The following is a 21,689-nucleotide window of genomic DNA, read 5'->3' as shown; positions in this document are numbered from 1 at the left end:
TCTGAGGACCAAGACAGGTTTGAGCTGGCCACTCCAGCTCTGGGCCACCCTCCTGAGGCTTGGATGAGTGTCCAAGCTCTGGCCAGAAGGACAGAGCTCACCTCACACAACCGCCCAGGTCACCCACAGCCTGCTCAGGTAACCTCAGATCCTCATGGGTAGAGGCAGTGGTCAACACATCTGGCCCCCAGGTGTCACGGGCCTGCTCCCTCCGTGTGCCGGGTGGGCACTGGGGCCTGGGTGGCCTGACCAGGAGACAGCGAGCCCCAAGACCACTGCTAATCTCCTGCCTTTGGGAAACCAAGCAGCACCCTTTTTCTGTCCCTGAGGGAGCCATCCCCTCCTTGTTCCTCGTCCTGGGCCCAGTGGCAAGGTCAGGGAGCCCCAGTAAACCAGACGAGACCAAAAGTGCCAGGCGACGATGTTGGTTTTAATGGCATTAACATCCAGAAGGTCACACATCCCTTCTTGCTGGCAGCTTCTCCTGGGGGTGAGGGGCTGCTGTCTCACTGGGCTGGGCTGTGACCCTCCAGTCTGCTCTACAGCCTTTGAGACTCCCCTGGGGCCGCCCGCCTCCTGACCCCCCAACCCAGGGAAAGAAAACAATTGCACTGATTGACATACAGATACCCAGAAGTCCCGGCCTCCCCAGCACACACCCTGGGGACTATCACGGAGCTGAGAAGGGCTTTGGCGTCTGCTCAGTGGTGGTCCAGGGCTGGTCCTGGGGAATAGTGTTTATCAAATGTGACAAAGGTTCTTTGACAAACGGGGGGTCTGGCAGATCTAGTTCTGTGATTCTAAGAGACTCTCGTCTCTAATGGCTTCTCTCAGAGCTACTGGAGGTTGGGCCTGGATAACGCTGTGTTGGGTGGTTTATTTATTCGTAAGGAATGTGTAAGGCATTTTGGTAAGTTGAACAGTAACTTCTTTTCCTCAAGAGACTCAGACAGATGTGCCCTCCTTTGAGCTGCTACCGTCCTCCTGTGAACAAAGGTGGGCAGAGGGAGAGGATGGGGCCAAGGAGCCGAGGCAACTGCTCCCCCCTCACTCCTAGAGACCTCCAGTGCCCCCAGGATTAACACCCCCCACACCACTCCCGCCCCTTCCAAGAACACCCAGCCCAGCAAGTCTGGAGAGCCAGCGTGGACTCCAGAAGCTGGTGGGAGCCGATAGGAGGAGAGGGAGGTCCCTGAGTTTGGGTGAGGACCCTGGTACCCAGGCTGGGCCAAGGGAGGACCCAGCTGGCAGTAGGGGTCAGAGAAGCACTCCCCCCACTCCCCCGGCCCCAAGGGAAGCTGCGGAAGGGTGGCTGCAGGTCCCACAGCCCGTTTCCAGGAGTCTATCCCCACTACGTCCTGCCCCCAGGCCTGGTTCTCCTATCTGCCCTGCACCCCAAGAGTGCTGGGGCCTCCCACACTGCCAGGGGATGCAGGGGCCATGGCCATGACACTCACTGTTTTGTCCAGCTGCTCCTGCAACTTCTGTACCGTCTCTCTCTCCTTCGTCAGCTGCTCCTGGGTTGTCTTCAAAAGCTCCTGTAATTTGGTGGCAGCGCATCCCAAGTCACTGGTTAATTTCTTCTCTTTTTCTAGTCTCTCCTGGGGGGTCAGAGGGTGCAAGGGGATGAGCCATCCCATGGCACAGCAGAAGGACCCCGGCTCTGCCTGTGAGGCCCTGCTGCCTGTGAACTGCCTGTGAAGGCTGCGGTCACTGCCTTGCTACCAGCGTCGCCACGAGCTTCCTGTGACACTGAGGAGGTCCTGAGGTGCACTGAGGCTAGAGCTACAGGAAGCAAACTTCCGGTTTTACTTCATGTACACAGCCACACTGATGAGTGGCTGCCCAGTGTGACCTTGGGGGCTTAGGGATCCTGCCACCCTCCATCACCACCAAATAAGGCTGGACCCTGCTCAAGGGGCCTCAAGAGGGCTCCTCTCCCCCTCCCACCCCAGACGGCCACCCTCCTTTCCCGACCTGCTGCTCCCCGCAACTTCTACCTTCAGCTGCGTGACCTCCTCTGCTTCTGAAGACTCGAGGAACCCTGTGCTGCGGAGCTTGTCCAGCTCTGCCTGTAGCCGACACGCTGAGCTCTGAGCCTGGGTGGGGAGAGGGCAGCACGGCATGGGCAGGAGGCCCGACAGTGCACAGGGCTGCCACCAGATGCCCAGCAGGGAGGGACAAGGGTGCGGGGCAGGGCCGAGGCTGGACCCTACCCCGCAGACCCCTGCCCCATATCCCCACAGGCCCTGGCACACTAGGGAGCTGCAGGGGCAGGGCCTGACCTCCTCAAGCTCAGCTGAGAGCTGCTGCCGCAGTGCCTGCTCGCCCTCCAGGGTGGCTTCTGTCTGCTCCAGCTGTGTCTTGAGCTGCATGGAAACAGTACATATGGAGTGTGGGAAGCCGGGAAAGACCCCCTCAGGGACCATGGCTCCTGACCAGGTTCCACCTTCTAGTGCCAACGAGTGCTACCTTAGCCTCTCCCTGCCTCTGGCTGTCTGGTTGGGGGAGGGAGGGCTCTAGCCGCCCACCGGCCAGCTGACAGCTGTTCCCAAAGCTCCCCCTTTGGGGAGATGGTGCCTCAGCCCCAGGGACAGCGCTGGGGTACTGAAGAGATGCTACTAGGACCTCTGCTGACCTCAGGACAGGGATGCGCTAGAGTGGTCCCAGCCCCACGACTCCATCCCCACCCTGCTCCTCTGGGCACAGGCCCCTGGCGAGGGCTCTCAACCACAGTTACTTGGGTCAGAAGTCTGGAGAGTAAGTGCCCTGCTGGGGACGTCCCAGCGAGGGCAACAGGGAGACCAAACTCCCTATCTGCAGGCACAGCCGTCCTGGCTCCCCCTTCCAGCCCTCCCGCACACATGGTTAGGATCCCACACCTGATCCCTCTCTACTTAGCTGCCTCCCTGCCCTTCCCTCCGCTTTGGGGCTACCTCAGCACCTGGCTGGCCCCTGGCTGGGCAGAGCTGGTAGCAGAGGCTGCCAGTGGCCAGTGTTCAGCCGGAACAGAGGCCTGCGGTCCTTGCTCTCCCAGTGGGCGGGAGGGGGCCCAGGCAGGCTGTTAGTGACAGACATCTGGGGACTGGCTCACCGCCCTAACCTCGATGGGGTCCTGCTCTGCGGGGGGCGCAGCTGGGGACCCAGCTACGTCACCATCCTCTACGTGGCTCTTCATCTCACTCAACTGCTGCCTGACCTGAAACAGGGAAGAGTGGGGGTTTGTGCCAGTCGCAGCCAGACACATGGCCACTGTGCACACGTAGGCACACAGACCCCCTCAGGAGGACAGCAGATGCTCCCAACGGCCAAAGCCCCGTGGGGGACCTGGTCTGGCAACCGTGACCCCTGATGGGAGCCAAACTGAGACCCAGGAGCCATTCCTGTGCTCTGCTCCAAGGCTAGCCATGGAGCTCTTGCCGGGTGCGAGGGAACCACTGACGGAGAGGGGGCACACAGAGCTAAGAAACCGAAAAGGAAGTGAGAGGTGGCGGACGGGCTGGACACAAACAGCACTGCCTACGTCCCGGATCCCTTCCCAATGCAGTCTACTGTTCAGAACCCCCTTTAGGGTCTGGACAAGATTAGGAATGGACACCTGCCTAATAAGGTTCCCTTATTAGCTCCTTATTAGCAGCTCCACTGCTGGGGGCAGGGGACACATCTGGGGGTCCCCATGCCCTGGGGCCTCAGACCTGAAGCAGTAGCAGCATCACCCACGAAGCTCTGGTAAATGTTCTAGTCAGGGAATCGGGCGGGCCCCGGTACGAGCTCTCCGGGGGGCCTGGATGGTCTCCAGCTCCCTCCAAAAGGCAGTGCGCCAAAGGGCATCCCTAAGGCCTGCCCTTCGGCTTCCCCCCGGACAGCAGCTCACCAAAGGTGACACCAAAACGCACAGGCCTGTGATGGTAAGAAATTCTGGGGATTTCTCTGCATGTGACCTCCACCTGGGCAGCATCCCCAGGCCCTGTCACCCAGACCCAGAAGAGGCATGTCTTTGGTGAGTGGTCCTTGGGCTCAAGTGACTTGGCCCGGATGGCACTCGCTCTCCAGTGTGCCAGTCCCCGGGCAAGGCCTGAATAAGCAGGGGTGCACTGGGGGTGTGGGGGGCGCGGAGCATGTGCCCCAGTGCAGGGGCTGCTTGTGGCTTGGTGGCGGCTGCCGGGGGAGCACCCACACCCTGGGCCAGATCTGCCGGCTCCTCTCCAAAACCCAGATGCGTATTTGTCTTCAAAATCTGCCAATTCCTAAGTGATAATGACTAATGCAAGATTTTAAGAAACGCTGCAGATCCAGTAGCCTGGGCTGTGACTGCAGCGCCGGAGCTGGCACACAGGAGGCCTGGCTGACCTTGCCAGGGGGCAGGGAGCAGGTCAGCCACCAAAGCGGACAATTAGGAGAACCTGAGGCACCTGCATGGCAGGGAGCCCTACACCTCTGCCAACGTGGCACCCCCATCTAGCCCCTGCCCTGGGGTACAGCAGGCCTCCGTGCATACCCACAGGCTTGACAGAGCTGGTCTGAGCCACAGGACTCAGAGGGAGCTGGACTGCCCTGAGCCCCAGCCCTGAACTCCCAGTGCCTTTCCCTGGAGCAACAGGAAGTGGAGAGAGAGCACTGGTCCCAGCAGCTGCCCCCCAGCTTGAAGCCCCTCCGGCAGGGCCCATGAAAGCCTGCCTCTAATGCCAGGTCCACGCACACCGCCCCCCATCACGCTGCGTTACCTTTGATGGGGTGAAGCATGTTTGGTTTCACCACACACACACACACACACACACCCCTGGCACACACCCACTCCTCCCCACACTCACTCACCAGCGCGAGCTCATCGCTCTGTTTCTGGGCTTCACTCTTGGCTGTGTCCAGCTGAGATTGAGATTCTAATAAAAGTTGCCTCAACTTGGGAGACGAAACGGACCCAGGCGACAAAGAAAAAGAGAACACCAGTTCCTGTGCGTTAGCACGAGACAGACAAGCAAACATGACCCTTCCCAGTAACCCCGAGAACATCACAGGGCACGGCAGGCCTGGCGGGGGCTCCAAGGCCTCCCAGAACTACTATCCTTGAAGACTCTGGGAAGACATAATCCACTGTGAGTGAGCCTGGCTTGTAAAACAGGCCCGAAGTCCGAGATCAAACCAGCATCGGGGGAAGGGGGCAGGCTTGTGTGTTTCTGCTTCAGAGCAGCCAAAAACCATTGTATCAGTAGTGAGCCCGTCCTCCCCGGCAACGGTGTCTCTATGCCAGAGACGGAACTCTCAGAAGGCCACCCTGTCCACTGGACTTGCTAAGGTCTGTCCCCTGCCCACCAAGCCTCCTTGGCTCTGTGGGCCCGAGGCCAGGCCTGAAGCTGGAGAACCCAGACTCCATGCTGGGGTGAGAGTCAAGGGAGGAGGAGAACCGCGGCTCGGCCCCAGACTCACCCCCGCCACCTCCTTGGCGTAGCTCTGGCACTCGGCGCTGGCGGCCACCATGTGCTTCTCCAGCTCTGCCTCCAGATGGGACGTGTGCTCCCTCACCTGGGCGCGCGCGCGCACACACACACACACACACACACACGCATGTCAGACACCTCAAGTGGGCCTGCAGGGAACAGGGTGCCAGGGCAACGAGTCTGGCTGCCTTGGGTGAGGGCTGGGAGGCTGTCCATGGCCTGTGGGCAGCGGGCCAACCAAGGACAGGCAGAGACAAGTCCCTGGCCACAGAACACCTTCCCCAGGTCCAGCTCTCCCAGGCCCGGAGTGCTCTTGGCCCCAGCAGGGCAGGAGAGGAGAGCTTCCAGATTTGCTTGCCGAGTGGATGCCAGGGGCACAATGCAGGCTGCTAAGGCTGATGGGGTGTCCACAGAGGGCACCGGGGCCACCTCACACCCCTCCCGCAATGCAGTCAGTGCAGCAGCTGCCGCACGCCGAGGCCCAGGACCGCTGAGCCTGTGAGCGGCTCTCAGGAAGGAAAAGCAGGACTGATGAGACCCTCTCGCCTCTCTCAAGACATGAAGCAAAAACCATTACAGGGGCCTCTGTAATACAGCAGCCCACTGGGCAGAACCCCGCACCCACCTGCTCTGAACTTTCGAGTTCTCCTCTTAGCTTCTCTACAATGTCTTCGAGATGTTTCACTGTGACCCGTGACTGCCAAGCAGGGAGAAGGGCCCGTCAAACACAAGCCCCTGGAAGGGGACGGTCCCAGGACCCAAGCAGGATGGGCCCTCTCCCAGGAAGCCCAGTGGTGCCCACCCTCCTTAAGTGTGACCAGCGGCCTCTTCTTTGGGGGAGGGGACTCTTGAGACTGAGAAGGCAGCTATTACTCCATAGTCGCACTTGATGTGGCATCACCAAAACCCAGCGAACCCGCCTCCTGTCTCCCAAGAGACCCATGGGACCACCCCTCCACCCTATCAGTTGTCCCCCTGGTTTTGATAAATTCTGACCTAGCTAGCTGTCAGTCTCTGGTAAGCTATGTTTGTATTCCTAGGGAGGGGGACAGCCTCCCCCCCACCCCGAGTGACACCTGTGTCACTGACCCCAGGAGAGGGACTCAGGGCCCTCCCTATACCTTCTGGAGTTCCTCCTCCGTGGCGCTCACTTTGGCCTTCCACACCTGCTCCTCCTCCTCCACACTCTTCTGCAGGTCTTTGAGCATGCCCTCCTGTGGGGACGGGACACTGAGGCAGGGCCCCCTCCCCGGAGACCCTGCCCCCCAGGAACACAGCTGCAGCCTCCTGTCCCCTGGCTGCTCTGATTCTGTCATGGTATCCCGCGGGAAGGAAAGTGGGTCAGTGCAGTGGGGTCTCTGGCCAGTGTGTGAATGAAGACTGTGGGCCCACAAGGGAAGCCGTTAGGACTCTCCTCTCTGTTGGGTTTGCCACCGGTGCTGACCTCGGTGGCCCAGGGCAAGGAGCACGGCATGGGGTTGGGCCGGAGGGCTGGATCTAGCATGGGTCCTGAAGTCACAGACACAGTGACTTCAAGCCGGCCACCAGCCAAATGCTCACCTTTTCCTTTCCCAGTCCGCTCCCTGTCACGTCTGTCTCCAACCCCCCAACCCCTAAAGAGCCAGCCCCAAAGCCACCACCCAGCCCCCTCAGCTCAGAAGCAGTGAAGGCCTGAGCACCTCACTCATCGCCTTTACCACTAAGCGAGAGAAATGGAGCCCAGGGAGGGGACATGATGGCCGAGGTCATGCATAGCTGCCATTGAACCCAAGGCCACTGGCCCGCCTCCCGCCTATAGGCTCTGGAAGCTCCTTCCTGGCAGTGCCCAGAGGGCCAGCCAGCTGCAAGTCCTACCGTCTCTGCCAGGATGGTGCGGTACTGGTCACACTCGGCCTGCAGGTTGCTCTGGGCCTCCTCAGCCTCCCTCAGCTTGGAGGCCAGCTCCTGGGGGCAGAACAGGGCTCTGCTCAGCCAAACACAAAGGTTTTGCCCCGCTGCCCAAGGAGGCAACTCCGCGCACCCTCCCCTCCCGGGGGGCAGCCAAAGGGACAACGCTGGCCCCGGCAAGGGCACGTCAGCAGCTGAGCTTACCGACGAGGGCTCTGTGCTCGCCGGCGGCTGCTTCAGCAGCTCAGGGCCCTTCTCTCGGAGTTCTTGCAGCCACTCAGTGTAACTCTGCAACAACACGAGCGAGGTGGGGCCCAGACATTCCCTCTGGGCGCGGGGTCCCCTGGGAGCCACCCGCCTCCTACCTGGGGCGCGGAACTGGAGAGTGCGGGCAGCAGCGCCGAGATGGCCTCCTTGGTCTGTGCCTCAGTCAGGCCAAGCCGCTTCTCTGATTCCTCCTGGAGGAGAGGGGGGGGCAGCATTCAGCCATGCGCTCTGGGGCAACCCTGGGGAGTGTCTGTGGCAACACGGGAGTCCTGCCTCAGCATCTCAGAGAAGGCGAGAGGCTCCACTGGGCCCAAGGGGATGGTGGGTGGGGGTTCAACCTTGGCGCCAGGTTCTGGCCGCTACGGCCTGTGATGGTCACTTTTAAGCCATCTCTATTCAGGCGCAGGCTCCTGGGACACCTCCCAGCAGGAGCCCACCCACAATTGGCTCTCAATCACAGAAGTCACCACACGAGCGTTTGCATGTGCGTGTGTGTGTGAGTGTGCACACACTCATGTGGATGACCAAGCTGCTGTGGGGGCTGGGGAGCAGGCAGAAGAGAGGGGCATCCCCTGAGAGCTACCACTTAGGGGCGACTGCCATCCGGGGGGACCCCACCCAGCAGCCACGGAGGGCCAAGGATCAGCAGCCCCGCTCTGTGAAGGGAGGAACCCACCCAGAAGGGACAAGCACTCAGTGGGGGTCATGTCTCCTCTGAGGTCTGACTCACCCCGTCTGGGCTGTGCCAGGCCAGACCCCACCTGTCCTTCTTAAGGCTCCTGCACAACATGCAAGCTAGGGATGGAAGGAGGATGGGAAGAGCTATAAAGGAAGCCCAGCAGACATGCGTCCCTGGGGACACGGAACACCCCCTTCCTCAGACCCCAGGGAGGTTTCTGGCTAAAACAAAGCCTTATCTAACAACCCGTCTCTGGCAGCTTGAGCCTGGGGCCAGCCTGCCATGATCGTGGTATGGCCGGAGACCTGACAGGGCACCAGAACTGCCGCTGGGTTAGGGCCTTCCAGTGATGTTCTGGAATGTGCATGACAAGACGCCAGGCCGGACCGCGGTGCCCATGTGATCCAGACACGCATCTCAAGACCGGACCTGTCTTGGGTCACCCGGCAATGATGCAGACAATGCTGGCTGCCTGCTGTGGATCCCTGACCTCGCGACCCCTACCAGGCCCCTCAGGGTCACATGAGTCCAAGGCAAAGGCCAGAGGACCTGGAGGCCAGCTCTTATCTATCGGGCTGTGTGGCTGGGAGTGAGTCAGGCGACGTCTCCTGTCACAGCTTCTGCCTTTGTCACAGAAAGGCCAACAGGCTGCCAGGTCACCTCTGGGGAGTCTCCATGCAGCTGCCACAGTGGGACCTGAGGCCATTCCTCCATCTCCCTGCTTGACTTAGGGCCTCATCTGATACAGCCCTCAGGCTTCCTGGGAAGCTCACGAAAGTCCCTGTAAAGCCCATGATAACAGGACAGACATTCCTTCTGCATGAGTGAGGCTGGGAGGGGAGGGCTGGCTGCCTGGGGCTTCTCTTCAAGGACAGAGAGGGGGTGGGTGAGGCCCTCATTGGCCACGGCGGCTGTAGGCCACATTCCCCCTCCAGAGGCAACGTGGGGGCCCTGCATACAGAGATACCCACCCTCCCTCCACCTGGCTGGCGCAGAACTCAGGACCCATCGGGCTCCAGGGACAAGTGCTTGCTGCTAAAGATGCCTTCCCTCCATGTAAAGGTCAATCACAGAACCAACCGGGCCAGGATTTCAGAGGCCCTGAGAAAGTAGGGTGTGTGTGTGTGTGTGTGTGGAGGGGGCAGGGAGAGGTGGATGGGAACAAAATGAAGAAAGTCCACAAGGACGGCCTAACCTTGGCCTCCCTCAAAGGCAGTCCAGCCAGGTGGGCTCATAGCCCCCACAGCCTGTCTCTGTGCCCTGCTGGCAAAGGGCCCAGTTAAGAAAAAGAGCAAGGCTACATTTCCCCCTTCATCTTGAGGAGAAAGGAAGAAGCAAAGGAAGGGGAGAGAAGGAGGGCAAGAAGGAAGGCGCAGGGGCCCTGGGGCACACCGTCTGCTGCCCTTGGGGCCCTGGGCATGGATTTCAGAGGCTCCAAGGCCAAGGCTGCTCTGCGCACAGTTTGCCTGTTTAGTGTGGTTTGCCAAACCAGCAGGTCAGGCCAAGCACGTGGGACTCTGACCTTGGCCTGGATCAAAGAGCGTAGCTTCTCCTCGCAGGCTCTCTCGGCTGAGGCCAGAGCTTCCATGGCCTTCCAGTTCTTCTCTCGGAGGTCCTGGGGGGAGATGTGGGAAAGGTCAGTGGCCAGGTAGGGGCAGCCACCACACATCCCCCACAAGCTGCCTCAGCCAGGCTCAGCAGGGCAGGAGAACCGTCCCAGACCCTACTTGGGACCCCACAGGGAGACTGCGAAGGGACAAAATGCCCCTCCTTTTGGCCTATGTCTGTTGGCCTCTCTGGGATAGCCTGCTATGGAGTGGCTGTGGTACAAGGGTGTGAGGAGGTGGGCGTCTTTTTAGGGAAGCTCTACTGTGGAAGAAAGAGGAGAGAGGGTCAGCCTGGCTCCTCAGAGAAGAGGCTCCTGCCACCACTGACCCCGCAGCTGGCTCTGCCCATGCCAGCCCCAGGGAGGTCCGTGCGGGGGCTCCCCCGGGAAGAGCAGGTGGGACAGCCCGGCAGGGAGGTTGCAGCTAAGGTCCCCCACACCCCCTTCCTGATGCCAGCCTCCCCACTCCAAGGTGACCATGAGACCCACACCAGACCAAGAGGGACATTGCAATCCCATCAAGGGCTGGAAGTGGGGGAGGGAGCTCCACGCTTGGGTACAGGGCCCAAGCCTACTCAATGGGTGTCAGCCCTGGGAATGTGAGGGACCCAAGGGGACAGGAGGCCTCGCCCAAGACCCCAGAAATCAGTGGGCTTCCAGCCAGGAGCATCATGATGGGACATGAAGAGGCAGCTGGGTCCCTTTCCAAGGGGCTGGGGGTTGGTTTCCCACAAACCCAAGCCTCATAAACACGCCCCTCAGCACTCACGTTGTTCTTCACTTTCTGTTGTTCAACTGCCTCCTTGAGCTCGGTGGCCTCCTTCTCCAGGCACCACACCTGGGACTCCAGCTCCTTGAGGCTGAAAGGAGAGAGGGATGTCACCACTGGGCTCCGAGTGCCCACAGTGTCCAGGCTCTATCTCCGGGTGCCGCTTCTGCTGCTCGGACACCCACACAGAGCCCCTCAGCTGGGGTCAGTCCCCTCCGACTGCCCCTAACCACCTCACAGGGCACAAGCTTTTAGGGGGGGCCCAAGGAACCATCCCTGCCCCATCCTCCTCACTCATCCCAACAACCCAGGAGCCTGGGCACAGACTCACGAGGCCACCAGACTTCTACCTGGTGACACTGGCCACTGGGACAGCGGAGGTCAGAGCAGCCACAGTAGCTAGGGCAAGGGTGTACCCAGACAGTTGGATTTCAGGGACGCTTTCTCTTCTAGTGAACTGCGCCCTGACACCAGGTATGTGGACCTGTTCGATCTGGTCCTGCTCTGTCCCCACAGAACACGTCAGCTGGCCCTTCCCTACAGCCACACCAGGCCCTCCAGAGACACAAGCTAGGCCCTCTCACAGGACAACTGAGCCTGCACCCCCAGCAAGACTCCAGATGCCACTGCTCTCCACTGGGGCCAGCAGAATCCCCTTCATCCAAAACCTAACTCTGCTGAGCCCCAAAGGCTCCTCCCTCAGGTCCCTGCCCAAGCTCTGGGGAATCAGCCCCAGATGAGCCCCAGACGCCATGGCATCGGTGAGATGTCAGTCCCATCTTCTCACGCTTCTCTTCACACTCAGGGGCCTGGTGGGCTAGGACCGCCCTCACCATCCAGGGAGCGAGAGGTGGACGCTGTTAGAGCGGGACTAGCCATTCCGAGGAACAGGCTTCCAAGGCTGACACTTTACCGTGTCAGCTTCGGCATTAAGCTTTAGGATAGGGAAGGTCCCAGGAACACAGGAAATGTGAGGTCTAGAAGTGACTAACCACCGCCCCCCACCCCCACACTGTCCACCCACACCCTGAGGACGTGCCCACCAGAGGGGGCTACCACCAGCCTCAGGGAGCCACTGCCAGCCAGATGAGGACATACTGATCTGTATCTGCTCATGGGCCATGGTCTAAAACACTTCAAAAACCACCATTCTAACACATCTCAGAGCCAAACCAAACAATCTAAGTGGCTAAGGGCTGAGTCTGCTGGTTGGCCCAAGCAGCCTACCTGGGAATGGCCTCCCACCCCCACACCACCTCACCTCGTTATTTTAAATCCAGCCTCCAGAAAGGCCTTCAAGTCAGTTGACTCCTTGGGTCTTGCTTTTACTCCCAAAGAACCTTGACCCCACCCTGAAAACAATGCTGGGACCCCTCACAGCTTTTCCCTCAAGTCCCCTGCATCATGTAAAAGCCTGTAGCAAACCAGGTCCCTGAGGAGGAAGAGGCAGCAGGCAGGTGGCAAGGACATGCCAACAGTGGTCACAGCCCGAGTTCCAGAACATCTGGTTGGGATCGCTCATCTCCACCAAGAACAGGATGGCCTGACCTAGACGCAATTTTCTGACGAATTCAGAAGAATATTTTAAAAACCAGTTTCTGCCAAACACATCTGCCTGGTGCAAAAATTAGGATTAACCATATTTACAACGTGACTTAAGCGTCCTACACATTTGCTATACACTCCCTGTGTGGCCCAAGGATTTGATCTTAAAATACAAAAACACCCTAAGCAAACACAACCTCTCTACTTCAACAAACACCATGAGAAACGAAGTCCACCAGAGCTTTCTGCCAAGCAGCACACTGGGAAAGGGACACGGACAGCTTGGTTCCGGGTCTTCCACAAGGTACTGTGGGCTCTCCGGCTTCCTTCCCCAGCTCCCGAACATGGAGCCTGAGGCTAAGAACCAACAATGGGCCATGGCCTGAGGAGGCACAGGCAAGGTGACTCACTGGCTGCCGCCCAGGGAACTGGCCAGAACAAGGGAACTTTGTCAGCTGATGATCTGGGACACATCTGGCCATCTGTATGGGGACGAAGGCCACCCTTCATGCCTCACTGCCATGTGGCTCCCCTGTGGAGGCTTGGCCACAGACCTGGCTTCCAAGCCTGTGGCCCTCTGCTCAGGGACACGTGTCCCAGAGATCACAGCCCCGGGACTCCAAACCCCCTAAGTCAAGCCATTCCCCCCAGGTGTCAGCTCCAGGCTTAGCAACAGCAAACAAACCATCCACTGAGCACAGCCTGGTGCTGGGCCACCCACCGAAGAGAAAACAAGTCTGCCAGCAGTGAAGTTACCTCGTGGCCAATCCCATGACTTCGCTCCTAACTGCACTGCCATTGCAAATCTGGGCAGAAAGCGGAGAGACGTCCCCGCCTACAGCTTCTCCATCTGGGTGTGCAACCCTTGCCTTGGAAACCCCCCAACCAGCCAGTTCTTCGTCTGAGACATGGATGGATGGACAGACAAGAGGAGACAGAAGGCCTAGGAAACACTTCCCCACCCACCCCTGTCTGAGGCACCTGCTGCTCTCCACACGGAGGAGTCTCACTCCTTAAGAGGGGGCAAGGAGCTCTTTGCAAGGATGACTTTCTGTCCTGCCCAGGTCTGTCCCGTCCTCAGAGCCACTGGAGGGAGCAGGGAAAGGCCAGGGCCTCTGCAGTGGCTCTTCCCCAGGGGGCTGTGCCCCGAATGCCCTGGCTGCACCATGCTGAGGCTGTGGCCCCCCTGTTTCCACTTACCGGGCCTGCTGCTCCACCTGGCTGGCCTGGAATGAGAGACAGAAAGCGCCATGGTCACCATGAGACCGGCCCCATGTGGCAACCCGTCAGGACAGGACCCCGACCATTCTCAGCCCTCTCTACTCGGCAGGATGGACTGTGGCCTTCTCCCTCCCCTGCTGCAGGCTGACCTGGGCATCCTGTGTGTCCCGGGCCTGGCCTGCCTCCAGCAGGGCCTCGATGGACTGGATTCTCTCCGTGAGCTGTGAGTTCTCGGCCCTGGCCTCTTTGAGCTGCCCATGGAGCCCGCTCAGCTCCTCGCACTTGCTCTTCACCTCCGCCTCGGAGGACTGCAGTTTGCTGTGCAGCTCTGAGGGACAGGAGAGTGGGGTGGGTAGGGATATGAAGCGCAGGGAGGAACACCTCCCCCCCTCCTCTGCACACAGCACCCAGGGCTCCCTCCCCTGCCTCCTCCGTGTGCCTACGCTGCTAAGATAGAGCTGTGACCACTGAGGCATCTTACTAGCTGAGGGACAAAGTCACTCTGGCTTTGCTCTCCAGGACACATTATGCCCTGGGATCACTCCTGGGAAAATGCTCGAAATCTAAAATGGATTCCAGCTGCAGCTGCTAAACGTCTTTTCTCTGGGAGACGGGCTTGTACCAGTGACTTCTGCTTAGGCAGCTGGAACCCAGCACTCCCACCAACCACCCGTTTCCTGCTAGTCTGGCCACTCTGTTTCCCGTGCCTCTACTTCTCACAGGCCAGCAAGGCATGTGGGTTCCATATCCACCACCTCCCAAATCCCTCCCTGGCTCACCAGTACCCCTGGGTCCACCTGAGCCCACCCTGGTGCCTTTGAACAGAACGGCTACAAAAGCTCCAGCCCTGGTCCCCTGGGCCATTCCTGCTCTGGTCCATTCTCCACCCAGCACCAAATCATCCACAAGTTCAACAGGTTCCTGCCATCCCCGTCCCGGATGCCCTGAGTGCACCCACCACACTACATAAGCACCCAAACCTCACAGTGGGGGGTGACCTGGGCCCTGCCCTCTGGCCCTACACTGTTCAAGTCACACTTGTTGACTTTATGCACCTGTTTCTTGTAAAGGCCAAGTTCATTCCCATTCTCAGGGGTCCTAGGCTGGCCATTTCCACCGCTTCCTGGTCTCGATGAGACCAGCCCCTCCCTTCCCATCACCAAGACTTGGCCTGAATATTCCCTCCGCCTTGGAAAGGATTCCCCCACCATCTAATCTAAAGCCACACCCATTAGAGCAGAGGTCAGCAAACGAGGCCCACAGGCCACCCCTGGCACCCCTCTCTGTTTTTGTAAATAAATCTTTATTGGAAGGCAGCCAGCTCTGTCTGTCTATACCTTGCCTAGGGCTGCTTTGGCATTAGGGCAGCCGAGCTGAGCAACTGTGACAGACCCCAGTCTGGCTCTTCAAAGACACAGCACCCTGCTGTAGGCCACGCTGGATATCCAAAGCCTGCGGAGCACAGGGCTACGTGACTGGTCAACGCACGGCCATCTGCCTGTGTCTCTCTGCCATGTCATCTGTCTCTCCTGCTGGAACAGGACCCTGCTGCCACGGCTCCTCTCCTGGCCAAGCACTGGGTGCTCATGGACACCAAGCCGGTGACTATGGAGCCATCCCTGGCCCTGTCCCACTCTATTTCTCCAGCAGTCCTCTCCCCCTGCACTATGCCACATTCTTTGGATGGCAAAGGTGACTTCTAGGCCTAGGGAGACCACAGGTCCACCTTCCAAACCCGGCCTCTTGGGCTGAGTGAGCCAGGAAAGCCAGAAAGGTCCAAAAGGAGGCAGCTGAGAAGGTCAGCAAAGGCCTCTGGGGTGCTGCTGTAGCTCACCCAGAACCACGGCTCCAGGGTGGGGCCCCGTGCAGGGGAGGCTCCAGCTGGAGGCACCTTGTACACCCCAACTCCCCAGCCCAGCTCTCACCTGGCTGGTGCGATCTCCGCCTCACGACTCCCTGGGGGACAGAGTCAGGGACCTCATGCCACCTCACCTGCCCACGGGGCTGGCCCATTTCTGGGGTTCTGGCCCGGCAGCAGCGGGACCAGGTGGTGTATGGACGCACATGTGGCACAAACCCAGACACGTGGGGGCCTCGGAGTCCCTTACCGGCCATCTGCTGCTGCTGCTCCTGGGCCTTCTCGGCGTCGGCCCGCAGGCTGGCATGGCTGCTCTGGGAGCGGCACAGTTCCCGGCTGACCTCGTCTAGGCGCTTCTGCAGGGCCTCCTCACTCTCCTTGTGAGCTGCCTGGGGACCGGACACAGGGGAGAGGGTCATGAGGAGGCTGGAAGGACATTGCACCCCCAGCAGGCTCTGAGGCTAAGGACCACAGAGAGCTCTTCACATCCTGCCAACCCGCGGCAGCAACCGCTATAAGACGGTCCTGGATTTCAGCAGTCGGTTCACCCACTGAGAACTCCAGGGGGCCCCCCACCCTGGCCCCCGCAGAGTAAGTGCTCGGGGAGGGGTCCCAGGTGAAGAAGCGTGGTCGCTAACATGCTAATATTTCGACCTCACTGTGATGCACAGAGATGCTTCCTGCAACCCAAACCTCCAGTCTAACCTGGAGATTTCCCATGTGGGCCCTTCCAAGGTTCACCCCTGTTGAGCTTTCTCTGGGGAAGCTGTATTCTAGGCACTGTGTGTGCGTCAGCACGGCTAACCCCCAGCCGGCCCAGGACGCAGGTACTACCATCATGCCCGTGTTACAGATGGGGACACTGAACCTCTGAAACCCCCAGCAAACACTGAGGGGCTCATGGTCGAGCTCAGGACCGCAGAGGAGGCAGCCACACCACACATCCCCACCCTCCCTCACCACTGGTGGTCGGCTCCCCGAATCTCTGGTATCAGGGAGGAGACAGAGTCTCTGTGACCCTAGGCTGGGGATGGGAGCCCAAGGCCTGGGAGGACAGGAGACGCCCAGAGTTTGGGGCCTACTGGGGAGAGCCGGGCCGAGGCCTTGGCCCTTTAGAAATGGCACACATAATGGTGGCAAGCTAGGGGCCAGAGTGGAGGTTCCAGCCCCAGAAGCAGAATCATCCAGAAACCTTTAAAACATAATCATGGCCAGGCCCACCCCTGAGGGTTCTGATCTCACTGGTAGGGGCCAACCTCCCTTACATGAAAATCAGTGCACAGCAAATTATCCCTCTCGATTCCACCCAAACCATCCACACCGTGTTCCTTTTCAGTCCCTTGTACCCACCCCAGCATCAGTCCGCATGTCTGTGGTGGTAGCACCTTCCACAAGACAGCTCCCTGCCCACATACTATAGCCTGACCTTGGTGACTGAGCTGAAGAAGGGCCCAGAGTTCTTCGGGCCACCAGGATTTCCTCCTCGACCCAGTAAGTTAAATGCACAGCAGGCATGACATCAAGGCTCCCCACACCCAGGCATCCTTCCCCCAAACTGGCCAGCTGGGGGATCCAGAAGTCATCAGGCCAACAAGCAGCAAAGCCCTGGGCTGAGGCCACACCGGGTGTTGCCCAGTGCACTCTGGGGACAGAGACAACCTTCCTCCCTCTGAGAAAACAGGCTCCTAGGAAGAAAAAGGCTTCCAGGCCACTGCCAGAGGCTGAGAGGGAAGAGTACCTGCCCAGCCTCGAAGCCAGAGACTGTAGTACCACAGGTGGTAGCCAAGGGCCCTGGGGCTGGACCCACGGGTTCAAATCCCACCTCTGCATGAACTCGGGACCAGTTACTTAACTTCTCTGTGCCTCAGATTTCCTTACAGGTCATTACAGGTAATACTAGTACCTACCTCATGGGATTAGAATGAGAATTCGCCAAGTTATGCTTGCAAAGCACTGAGGACAACGCTTACCACACCGCAAGCCCCCATTCCATGCAACCTCGCTATCACTCTTATGAATGAGGCTCAGGCTGGAACCCTCAGCCTGGGCCACCAGCTGTCAAAATTCTGGCTGCCAAGCAGATGACCCAAGGTGGCTGTGTGAGCTTGGGTCTGTCCCCGCTCTGCAGAGACTTGGTGGGTGGGGTGCACAGGGTACCAAGGAGGCTGCTCCCCACACTCACTTGCAGCTGTAGGATCTGCTTCTCAAAGGCGGCCGTCTTGGTCTCCAGAGCCTTCCGCTGCTGTTCCTCCTGCCGTGCAGCCTCCGACTTCTCCACCAGCTCCTTGCTGACCTTGCTGAGCTCCTGCCGGAGCTTGGCCAGCTCGGCGTTCTGCCTGCAAGACAGTCCCCAGCCCCCAGCTGATGGACAGAGCAGCCCCGGGTCCGCTCTCGCTGGCCCCAAGGGCTGGCCCTGGGTGATGGAGGGCTGGCGGGTAAGCCTTCCCTCCAGGGCACCTGCTCTTTCACAGGTGGCTGCCCAAGTCCTGAAACTACTACCAAAGCCTCCTGTGCTACATCAGTCGTGTTGAGCTCTGATGTGAAGACCTCTGACTAGCACGGTATATGGACCATACAGAGCAAAGAGCTGAATATGTGCTACAGTATCCTATGGTAACCCTATCCAGAAACGGCTGGAAAATTCAGAGAGAAGAGGCAAGATGCCCTCTTCCTCACTGCTGACCCAGGACCAGATAGGCTCCAGATGCTGGCCAACTGGTCACAGTACCCCTGCAGGCCAGGGAGGGGGACAGCCAGCCAGCCAACTAGACCACAGCTAGGCCGGAGGCCACCGGAAGTCGGGGGCTGAGGCACTTCACCAAACAGACCCTGCAACATGGAGCAAAAGCTGGATCTCGGGACCGGTGACAAGTCCGGAAGTGAAGGAAGGAGACTTGATTTAAAGAAAGGCAGCTCCAGACCCACCTTTCCCAGTGTGGGGAGGCGATCAGCATGTCGGCGTCCTTCATTAGGACACAAGACACGTCTTCAAGGCAGAGCCGACTGTCCAGCCAAGGGCCAGTACCAGGCCAGACAAAGGAGACAGACCAGACTGCCCACCACCCAGCAAGGTGGCAACAGACTGGGGGAGGCAGGAAGCCCGGCCAAGGGCAGCTATGCTCTGCTGGTCAAGGGGTACAGGGCTCCCACCTCTCTGCACCTGGCTTTTCCCACCTGCACCAGGGTGGTCATCCCAAAGCCCTCTGCGGGCCATCGGCTCATGCTCTAGAAGGCCGAGGTTCCGGATAGGTGGGCTTGCAGGAAAGACTGGACTCCAGCTCCTGGGGCTGGAGGTGGGAGGCTCGGCGGGCGGCCCCTTGAGACTGCTCTGGAGCTCCAGGCGGGGCCCTGGGCCACCGACCACACACAGGGCAGAGCTTCCATGAAGGGCGTCACTGGCTGCCACTCAAGGTGACAGGTCTATAGGCTCCTCACTTTCCCGCGGAGCGTTCCTCCCCATGTTCACCTTCTGCTTGTAGCTGCTAAGGAAACCACACCCAGCTCCCCACCGACCTCCAACCTGCTGAGAGGTCAGGCCGGAGATGAAGATGTGAGCATGCACACCCAGAGGGGATGTCCAGACAGAAGGGACCGGCCTGGGGAAGAAGGCCTTTAGATCACACTCTGACCAATGCCCCTGCCCCGGCAAAACCAGACACATGGACACACACTCCCCTCCCCGGTCCAGCTCCTGGGCCGACGGGTGTCCCACCTGACTTGCAACTAAAGGACAAAGAACACTTTGTCAGTATTCCTTTCGGCAAACAGGGATGCTCTAGAGACAACAGAGAACCCCAGAAAGTCCCTCTGGGAGACTTCAGGTCAAGAGAAGGCAAAAAAGTGTGAATCAAAAGAAAACGCAGCGGGGCCTCTCCTGGGCCAGCACGTGGAGACCGTAATGCTACCATCAGCAAGTCCGAGCCACGCGGCCCTTCACTCAAGTGAGGTCACTGGGGCCCTCTGGGGTCGGCCCACTCACCGGACGCCCTGGCACTTGAGCTCCTGACAGGCGAGGCTGAGAGCGAGAGCCCCGCTAAGCCAGCCAGGCCATGTGCTGTGAGGGGTATTTACTCCCTACCATCCGTGCACCTGAGGCAAATGTCCCTTCCAGCTCAGGAGACCCCCTCCCTGGTGGAGAATCCAGGGGCTCAGACCCACATCACCATCAGACTCTGATCCTGGACAATCTGCAAGCCCCTGATATTCTGGACCAACATCAGACGTTTTCAAAAGCCTCCTAACAGGATGTTGTAAAGAAGGGCCTGGAAGAGGATCCGCTTCCCAGAAAGGTCAGAGGCCAGCACCAGCCAGGACCTGAGAGGCCCTGATTGTGTGGACACCCGGCACAGGCAGGCTGGGGCTCGCCAGCTCTCCCTGGGGCCTTGGCTACGTGTGAGGATGCCAGCCATGCACCAGAGGGCTTGGTCGCTCAGAACCAGACGGGGAGGCAGTCAGGCCGGAGCCCTCACCAGGGTGACTGTGCAAGTGCACCACCAGCCCCAGTGCTCACGTGGGGGATCTACGCAGGCCACCATGCCAGGCCACCATGCCACCACATCCAGGAAGAAACTGGAGCGCACCCGCACAGCCCCGAGGGAGGTGTAAGGGACCTTCTCCAGCTCCGGAGCCCCAGGTTCGGGTCCTCGTGCTGTCTGAAGGGGGTGCTCGGCTTACTTGCTCTCCACCTGGCTTGTGGCCTGGTTCAAGGCATCCCTCAGGATGGAGTTCTCCTGCTGCAGACGCGCCAGCTGCGTGTTGGGGCCGTTCTCCAGCTGCTCCTGCAGAGTCCGGATCTGAAAAGCCAATGAAGAGGCGTCGGAGAGAGCTGGCTTCTGAAGCCCAGCCGGTGAGGACCCAGCCCGCAAAGGCAACGAGGGCGTCACCTTCTCCACATGAGGTGAGGAGGAGTCCTCCAAACTGCACAGTTCTGGCGTCAGAGGCAGGGGGACCCCAGCAAGCACCCCCACTCTCCTCTCCACCTCCCCGTTCACAGCCTCCAGGCAGCGAGCACTCGACCCAGGCCACAGGCTTGCCCTGAGCACACCACCTCTGACAAAGTCAGGCAAAGTGCCCTGACTCCAAGCACAGAGCCACAAGCCACAGCCAACAGTGGCCCCGAGGGAGCCTTGTTTCCTGCCCGCTGATTTCCTGGGGTGCAGACGGAGCCATGCAGCGGCCCACCACAAACAGAACACCAGTCGGGGCGTGAGGCTCCAGGCTGGGGCTCCACGGGCCGGGCTGGGCAGGTGGCCCCCGCTGGCCTCGGGCAGCTCATGCCTCTTGCCTCGGGGGGTCCTCCCAACCTCGAGTGGTGAAAGCAGAGCCAGTACGTCTGTGGAGCCCCATGGAGGTCAAGAGCTTGACCGACCAGCACCCTGGAGATGGGACGTGGCGCGGGCCACTTAGGATCAGGCTGTTTTAAAAAACAGTGCTCTTTTCAGTCTGTTTTCTATCTTCCTGACTGTTGACATGAAACGCACGCACAGCAGGCGGATCAGAGCTGGCCAGATGAAACGGCCCCTCCCTCCAAAACCAGACCAGAGGCTGAAGACCAAGTATCCTCCAGTACCCACCAGGGTCCGGCCGCGCCCCAGCCCACTGCCCAGGTCCCGCAGCCCTGCCCACCTTGCCCTGCAGCTGCTGCACCTCCTTCACGTGCTCGCGGTAGCTGGCCTGCATGCGCGCCTGCACAGCCGTGATCTCCTGCTCCCGGGCCACGAGCTGCTTCTTCACCTTGGCCTCCCCGGCCGCAGCCTTAGCCTTTTCGGCGGCCAGCTCCTAGGAGAGCGCAGAGGGCAGAGAGGTGGTTAGACAAGTGAGGGCGGGAGCTCGGCAGCTTGTTGGGGGGGACCAATGTCCTCACAGCCCAGATATCACTTCAACACCTAACCACTTCCCGAGTTCCCAGACACACTAAGTCAGCCACTGCGGAGAGCCAGCAGGAGACAACGAGGGGTCTGCGGAAAATCCTACTGGCCTGACCGGTAGGGGGCTTGATATCAGGCCTTGGCCACGTGAAAGCAGGGCACGCTGGGAACTGTGTAAACACGCCACATGGTCTTGGGGTCCCCTGGACTACTGGCTAGGTTCTGCTGAGGGGATGGCATGCCGGCTAGGCTGGGTCCCAGACATCCGGGCCCTGGAATGCTCTACTCGAGTGCTTGTATCAGGACCGAAGAGGCAGTGGGCCTTGATGGCTGGGGTGGGGAAAGGGACAATGCCCATCCCACCATGACAAGGGGTCAGCCCGCTCCTGCAGGGGACTGGGTCTCTGGCTCAGCTGCTCCCCTAGCCTAGGGAGCATCTGCTCTGCTCAGCGTCAGAGGCCCATAATGAGCACAGGATGCTGGGCCCGGGACCTGAAGCCTCAGGAGGAGGCAGAGTACAGGGTGGGAAAGGCTAGTCAAGGGAGAGGGGCTGGC

General features: G+C 59.9%; 1 protein-coding gene across 6 annotated transcripts in view; it reads right to left on the bottom strand.

Annotated features, from left to right (window-relative positions):
• Window positions 1-409: 409 nt before the first annotated feature.
• RRBP1 (ribosome binding protein 1) overlaps window positions 410-21,689 on the bottom strand; it is a 63,783-nt gene continuing 42,503 nt past the window's right edge. For 5 of the 6 annotated variants that reach the window (XM_045980719.1, XM_045980720.1, XM_045980722.1 and 2 more), the window contains 20 exons: window positions 20,893-21,045; window positions 19,942-20,060; window positions 17,450-17,603; window positions 15,518-15,656; window positions 13,559-13,737; window positions 13,389-13,414; window positions 10,644-10,734; window positions 9,791-9,883; window positions 7,688-7,780; window positions 7,527-7,610; window positions 7,290-7,379; window positions 6,557-6,649; window positions 6,061-6,132; window positions 5,425-5,520; window positions 4,816-4,899; window positions 3,104-3,199; window positions 2,286-2,369; window positions 2,001-2,099; window positions 1,458-1,601; window positions 410-984 (listed from right to left, as the gene is read on the bottom strand). In XM_045980719.1, coding sequence (XP_045836675.1) covers window positions 946-984; window positions 1,458-1,601; window positions 2,001-2,099; window positions 2,286-2,369; window positions 3,104-3,199; window positions 4,816-4,899; window positions 5,425-5,520; window positions 6,061-6,132; window positions 6,557-6,649; window positions 7,290-7,379; window positions 7,527-7,610; window positions 7,688-7,780; window positions 9,791-9,883; window positions 10,644-10,734; window positions 13,389-13,414; window positions 13,559-13,737; window positions 15,518-15,656; window positions 17,450-17,603; window positions 19,942-20,060; window positions 20,893-21,045 — 2,028 coding nt within the window. In that variant the 3' untranslated portion in view covers window positions 410-945. The remainder of the gene's footprint in view (window positions 985-1,457; window positions 1,602-2,000; window positions 2,100-2,285; window positions 2,370-3,103; window positions 3,200-4,815; window positions 4,900-5,424; window positions 5,521-6,060; window positions 6,133-6,556; window positions 6,650-7,289; window positions 7,380-7,526; window positions 7,611-7,687; window positions 7,781-9,790; window positions 9,884-10,643; window positions 10,735-13,388; window positions 13,415-13,558; window positions 13,738-15,517; window positions 15,657-17,449; window positions 17,604-19,941; window positions 20,061-20,892; window positions 21,046-21,689) is intronic. The other variant, XM_045980725.1, reaches the window with a different exon arrangement.

Source organism: Meles meles, chromosome 16, assembly GCF_922984935.1.
Source record: "Meles meles chromosome 16, mMelMel3.1 paternal haplotype, whole genome shotgun sequence".
Taxonomy (NCBI): Eukaryota; Metazoa; Chordata; class Mammalia; order Carnivora; family Mustelidae; genus Meles; species Meles meles.
The sequence above is the reverse complement of the archived record's forward strand: the minus strand, read 5'-3'. Positions and strand labels throughout refer to the sequence as shown.